The 6,189-nt window shown below is 51.6% G+C and overlaps 1 protein-coding gene across 1 annotated transcript; it reads left to right on the top strand.

Annotated features, from left to right (window-relative positions):
- Positions 1–522: 522 nt before the first annotated feature.
- CAMK2N2 (calcium/calmodulin dependent protein kinase II inhibitor 2) lies at positions 523–3,864 on the top strand. Its single transcript, XM_014074008.2, has 2 exons — positions 523–1,000; positions 1,814–3,864. The coding sequence occupies exons 1-2, from the start codon at positions 838–840 to the stop codon at positions 1,882–1,884; spliced, it is 234 nt and encodes a 77-aa protein (XP_013929483.1). The 5' UTR covers positions 523–837; the 3' UTR covers positions 1,885–3,864.
- Positions 3,865–6,189: the final 2,325 nt, after the last annotated feature.

Below are 6,189 nucleotides of genomic sequence, written 5' to 3'. Positions count from 1 at the left end.
GGAATTTCATTTGTACATATGCCGATTAGCCCCCCTTCCAAGTGACAATCAAGTTATCCTATATCTGTCCAGAAGCCCAACAGCGAAGTGAAAGTCTTCTGACCATGCTCAGGAGCCATCGCCTGAGCCCCAAAGAACCGCCCCCCCCTCGGTCTTCTCCGGAGTGTCCCAGGGTTTTCGCCTGCCGAGCGGGACCGCCGAAAGGGGAAGAGAGAAGCAGGGATGCCTGCAAACCCGGGGGGCCAAAGGGGGTCCCCCCCGCCCCATCCGAGAGGACATCCCTCCGGGAGACGAGGCGGAGCCAAGAAGTGGGCGGATCTAACCGGAGGAGGAGGGGGGGTCTTTTGCTATTACTTTCTCTCGCTCTCGCTCTCTCGCCCCCTCCCTTTTCCCTCCCCCTCCCCCCGGTTGTCCCCGCCCCTGGGCTGCACGCAAGGCTCCGGAGGAGGAGACCTTCCCCGCGCGAGCCCCCCCCTCCCCGTCCTCGGCCCCCGGATGCATGACTTCATCCTTCCGCCCCGGGTTTCCTTTATGATGTAGGGTTGTCCCAAGCGCTGGGCTCAGACGCTGATCGAGGCTGTTGGACGTCGCACGCGCTTCTCTTCCCCCCCCACGCCTGCCTGCCTACCTGCCTACCTGCCCGCCCCGGCTGGAACCGCGCTGCCTCTCGGAGCCCATCGCCCGCCCACTCTGGCCAGCTCTTCTCTCGCTCCACAACGCCCGGCAGAGGCACCCGGTTGCCAGCTTCCTCCCGCCGCCGCCGCCGCCGCCGCCTGCTTTACTCGGCCTCTCCTCGCCTTCCCCTCCCAACCCTCCGAAGCCCCGCGCCCCGCCACCATGTCTGAGATCCTGCCCTACAACGACGAGAAAGTGGCCCGCTATGGCACCGACTCGGAGGTGGGCGACATCTCCTTCAGCTGCCGCCTCCAGGACACCAACTCCTGGGGCAACCAATCCAAGCGGCCCCCCAAGTTAGGACAGATCGGACGAGCCAAGCGAGGTGAGTCGGCCCGCGCGTCCTCCCGGGACATCGCCCGCAAAACAACCATCCTCTTCCTCCCCGCCCAGCCCCGCAATTCTCCATCCTTCTCCGCCGCTTTTTCCCTTTGGTTGTCGGTGCAGGACGGGGGGGGGGGAGAGAAGGGGAGCTCTCTGCTCCGCGATTCCTAGGGGGGGGGTTTGAATGGATGTGCGCCCCCCCGTCTCTCCATCGTAGCTCCCTTGGCTGAGATTTCCCCCCCCACCCCCCCAACTCGGCTGCCGCTGTAAATTTTCCCACCCGCAGGTGGATCCTGCCGCAGAAAAGCGGGAGGGGGGGGGCGGCTGGATGGCGCTGCGTTTCTTCCCCACCTCCCGCCCCCCCAATAAGCTCTCCCCATTGCGCCCCGCTTTGAGATTCCCACGATCGCGGCTGTTTGATCCCCCCCCCCAGGCCTCTGGCGCAGGAATTCTCGCTCCCCACCCCCCCCCACCCCCAAAAGAAGCCCAGCCGTCTGTTCCCCAACGCGGGTCACTGGAGCGCTCCGACCCGCGTCTCTTTCCCTCCCGTGGAAAAGGGCCGAGGAGGGGCCGTTGTTTCCCGGAGGGGCTTTATGGCCAGCGGGAATTCCGTTGATGGGCGCAAGGGGGGGGTGGATGGAGGGAAGGGGGGGGGAGAGTCGTAATCTGAGCCTCCCGGAGCCGAAGCTGCCCATTTAACCCCCCCCCCCAATCCCCGGGGCTAAAAGGCCGGGGGAGGGGGGACCCGACGCCTCCCGTCCTGACGGCGCGTGTTGGGTTTGTCCTCCCTTCCTTCCCCCCCTTCCCCCTGCAGTGGTCATCGAAGACGATCGAATAGACGAGGTGCTGAAGGGCATGGCCGGGAAGTCGCCGTCCGGGGTATAAAGCGGGCACCGCAGCGCCTCTGCACCAGCTGCAGCGGATTTCCCCCCGAATTTTTTTAAAAAAAGCACTTTTGGCTGTGCATGTTTGTTGGGATTGTGGACAAACCAGAAAAGCACGGAAGAAGATGAGGCTGCTGGCAACACCCTCCACCTCTCAACGCGACCCCAGCCCGAAGAAGGAACTGATGGCGGGGGGGGGGACACACCGTCATCTCTCTCTATCTCTCTCTCCCCCCTCCTCCGCCTTCCACGGAGCGCCGCGGGACGCCGAGACCTTGCCATCCCAACGTTGTCCCCGTTGAGCCACACACACACGGGACGATGATGATGCCCAATCCCGGAGTTTAAAACGACCCTCCTCCTAAGGAAGAAGCCTCCTGTTCCTGGGGTGGGGTGGGGAAGGACAGGCGGGCGGGCGCTGAATGGCGCTCTTGCGCCTTTTGAAAGGAGCTGTCCATTTCAGCACCGTTGGCGCCCCGCGCCGCTCGCGCCAACCCCGTTTCCTTAACGCGCCTGCAGATGTGAGGGGGGGCGCCGTTCGTTTCAAAGCCCCCCCCAGCCCCGCTTGAATGCACTGCCTGCGGAACCGTCCACCGCAGCGATTTTGGGCTTATATTTTTTTGTCTTGTCCTTAGCATCGTTTCCCTTTCTTCCTCCCCTCTCCCCTCACTGACACACAGACAGACAGACAGACAGACAGACACACTCTTCCGCTTCACAACAACAGCAGTTGGTGTCCCCTCCTGGTCTTGGGTGAACCCCCATGCCACGATATGACGGTGCTGAGCCACAGGATCGCCTAGTGCTCTTAATTTTTAAAAATAGAGGGGGGGGGCAATGCACTTTAAGCCTTTCACTTTCTGGGGGTGGGGGTGGGGTGGCTGCATAGCTGACATCTTGCCTAGGCATCCGGTACCTACCCAGATGACAAATACCAGATCCACACTGTACTCTCTTTAAACTATAATCGGTTTCATTGTGTTTGTATAATAAGTCCACACTGGTCAACCGCTTCATTAGAGTTCAACTCCTTCATCCCTTATTCCCCCCACCCCTTGTAAAAAATAAATAATAAGAATAATTTAAAATCTGTTTGCAAAATACCAGCAGTTTGGAAGCAAACTCAAAAGCCAGCAGTGCTGAGTGGAAGAAGACAACAAAAAAAAAAGATTCTGATATGGATGGACTATAGTATAAAAGACAGTGATTATTTTGCTGTCCAGAGACATTTTTGCTCCATCTTTTTTGCATGAGCTTCCTGGTCTCGGTGCCACGTCTTGGTGCCACTGGTCATCCCACTATGGCACGCTTCTTTTTAACAGAAAACTCTTCATATTTGTATTTTTATATCTGAATATTTGTTAACAACAATCTGCTAATGTCTAATGTTCAAACGTTGCATCAAAAGATTGTTTGTATTTTGTTTCCATTAAAAGGAAAGGCAGACAAGATTTATACGGTGGGTTTCTCATAGGAAGGCAGAGATATTGAAAAAAGTTGGCTCCTTTAATTATATCAGTATTGAACAGGACTTACTGAATGTGTTTTGCACTCATTGTTGACAAGAAATGTACTTAATGAATCTTATACTGTGGTCATGGCTTAGTTGATGGGACTTTGACGAATTTAGAAAATAATAATAATAATATTGCACTGTTTATGAATGTGTCCAGATAACTTGCTGGTTATATGATGCCTCTTTCTTAAGAGGGGAATATTCAGAGCTGTTTTTAATTTTGTACTTTAGTTTAATTTATTTTTTTTAAAGAAGCTTATTGTCTGTTGTGCATGGAAACAAAAAAAAAGATCTTTTCAAGAATATACAATGACATTTTATGAAGACAAGCAAAAAAATAAATAAATAAAAAGAAAAAAATGTCATGACATTCTAGGAATGACCCATTGTAAATTTTAATGCCATTTTTCACTGTATTGGTGAACAAAACTCAATGAATAAATACATACATGTATTAAAATGGAAGCATCTGGCTTTGAATCTCTCGCTGGCAAAGATCTAGGATGATCTGGAGGCTAGTTGGTAGCAGCGCAAGAATCCTACTGCGATTTCTCCGTCGATAACGATTCTCACGGAGCTGCCAGACAGAATCTTGCTGAGAACTCTGCTAAAGCTCTTATCTTTTCAAGAGAGTTGCTTGGATCGCTCCATCTTTATCTCTCCTCTTGGGCAAACTCTTTGGGGGGTGTAAGAAATGCGGAAAGAGATCCAGGTTTTTTGGGGGGAGGGGGGGCATGGTATCTCAGCGATGGCAGGCTAAATCCCTGCAGTTGTTTGATTGGAATGGCAAACAGTAAATGACCTAGTTTTTTGCTTGACAGACAGAAATAGACATTCAGGTTGCTGAGCAGCTTGTGGAAGTTAAATAATTTAACGGAAACTCTCCAAGGAGCAGCCCTTTCCTGCCTTTGGGGGAAAAAAAGGGAGAGATGGGTCTGAAAGAAGAAGGCAAAGGGGGGAAAACTTGGAGGCCAGCCTTGGGAAACATCGGCATGCCGTGTCGGAGAGGATGCTTGAGAAAGAGGAGCCTGAGAAAGAGGAGGATGCTTGAGAAAGAGGAGCCTTTCTACCTCCAAGGAGGTGAATGGAACAAGGAATGGTCCATTGGCAGGACCGAAAGCTGCAGTAGGAAGAACAGCACCCCTGGGAATGTAGGGAGATTGATGGATTTCTTCCAAGCAGAAGGAATGTTTTGTAAACCCCTGAGAACGTGCTGGCGGTGAGGAAGGATGAAAAGGGGAGAGCTGCTTGTTTGTGTTTTGACTCACGTCAGACAGAATCTAATTTTCGGTTGCTCTTAGACTGCATGGTTTGAGTTACGGGAAGGATGCTACCATTTCGTCTTTCTCGCTGGACTCCGAAACATTAGGGTGACAAAATTAGTGGACCAGAGGAATCCTGTCGATATCATTTACTTGGACTTCAGTGAGGCATTTGACGAGGTAAAGGGTGCAGGTTTTCAATATAATGGACTCCTGGCTGTGGTGTTGATCTCGTCCCCTGCTCCCAATAAAACAGAATGAACCATACCCTCTGTATGTAAATGCACAATGCACTGAGGTTGACCCGTGTATCATGTTCAGGGTCAGCGCACATTCAAGGAAGCCGAACAGATCCTTTTTGCAGAGATCCTGCTGGGACACAACAAAGCAGTTGGACCCCATACCAAGACGCAGCCTGTCTTTTGAGCAAAAGATACTCAGGAAAGGTTAGGCTAACCCAGACAAAGGCACCTTTGCTCGTGCAAACCACTGTGGAATGCACTAACGAGGGGAATGACGCTACACCCATCATTAGAGGTGTCTAGAACACACTGACTCACGCACATGCATAATTCACACACCAATTCCTCTCTGTCCAAAGAACCCCAAACAAGTTCCGTCTTTGGGTGCAAGCAAAACTAAATGTACAGGATTTTTTTTTCTTCTTCTAAGAAAACACCTGCCTTGTTCACAAAAAAAAATAGTCGAGGGGAAGGGAAGGAAGAGGAATAAAAGATTCTTTGGAGCTTGTAGCAGGAGAACTGACAAGGAAGGGAAATTGTCTAGATTTTTAAAGAGTTTTTGGGGTTACGGCATTCCATGCCATGCCGAATCCTTGAATGGTGCTCTGCTGAACCCCGGCTAGCTTTGCACAGAGGGGTGTTTTGCCATCAAATCTTTCGCTTCAAAGGCGGGTGCGTCTCCCCCAAAAGCATCATTTAAGGAATATTATCATCTCCTGGTGTACCCAGGAGATGCAAGCACCTTCATGGTCTCTTCTCTAGAGGTAGACATGTATCTTGCCCACCACCCACCCCTGGTTAACCTCTATTTTTATTTTATTCAAAAGAAAGTTAAAGGGCAAGGCTCCAAAAACTTAAAAACAAAACAAAACGTTAGAAAATGCATTGAAAGGAAAAAAAAACAACACACTTTATCTCCCCCCCTCCCCGAATTCTGATTCATGCCTTGCTACAATACTGGTTCTCCCTCCTTGGGAAACAGCATCCTCCCCCAAAAAATGTTTAAAGTAGTGTTGGAAGAAATGTTCCAAGTGGGGGGAAAGACCCTAGAAACACGGAGGCTGCTTGGAAAGATGGTTTAATGGTGGATGGGGATTGCATGGCTTGAGCTCCTGAACAGAAAATGGGGATTACATGCTTCCAGATGTTGGGTGCAGAGGAAAAGAAAAGACAGAGAGGCTGAAAGTCTCTGGTTTTATGCCCTCTCTGGGCTTTGAACCTGAGCTTCTATTCTGATTGGTTGTCAGACTCCCAGGGGGCGGTGCAGGGGCAACTCTCTGTAGGCT

The sequence above is a fragment of the Thamnophis sirtalis genome, unplaced genomic scaffold (assembly GCF_051295495.1).
Source record: "Thamnophis sirtalis isolate CommonGarterSnake01/CBP01778 unplaced genomic scaffold, rThaSir2_p1.2 scaffold_11, whole genome shotgun sequence".
NCBI lineage: Eukaryota > Metazoa > Chordata > Lepidosauria > Squamata > Natricidae > Thamnophis > Thamnophis sirtalis.
The sequence above is the reverse complement of the archived record's forward strand: the minus strand, read 5'-3'. Positions and strand labels throughout refer to the sequence as shown.

What these genes read in the sequence shown, in the direction of transcription:
- CAMK2N2 (XM_014074008.2), top strand. Translation starts at nt 838, where the DNA reads ATGTCTGAGATCCTGCCCTACAACGACGAGAAAGTGGCCCGCTATGGC. An exon ending in GATCGGACGAGCCAAGCGAG is followed by an intron (nt 1,001 to 1,813) that starts GTGAGTCGGCCC and finishes TTCCCCCTGCAG; the next exon opens with TGGTCATCGAAGACGATCGA.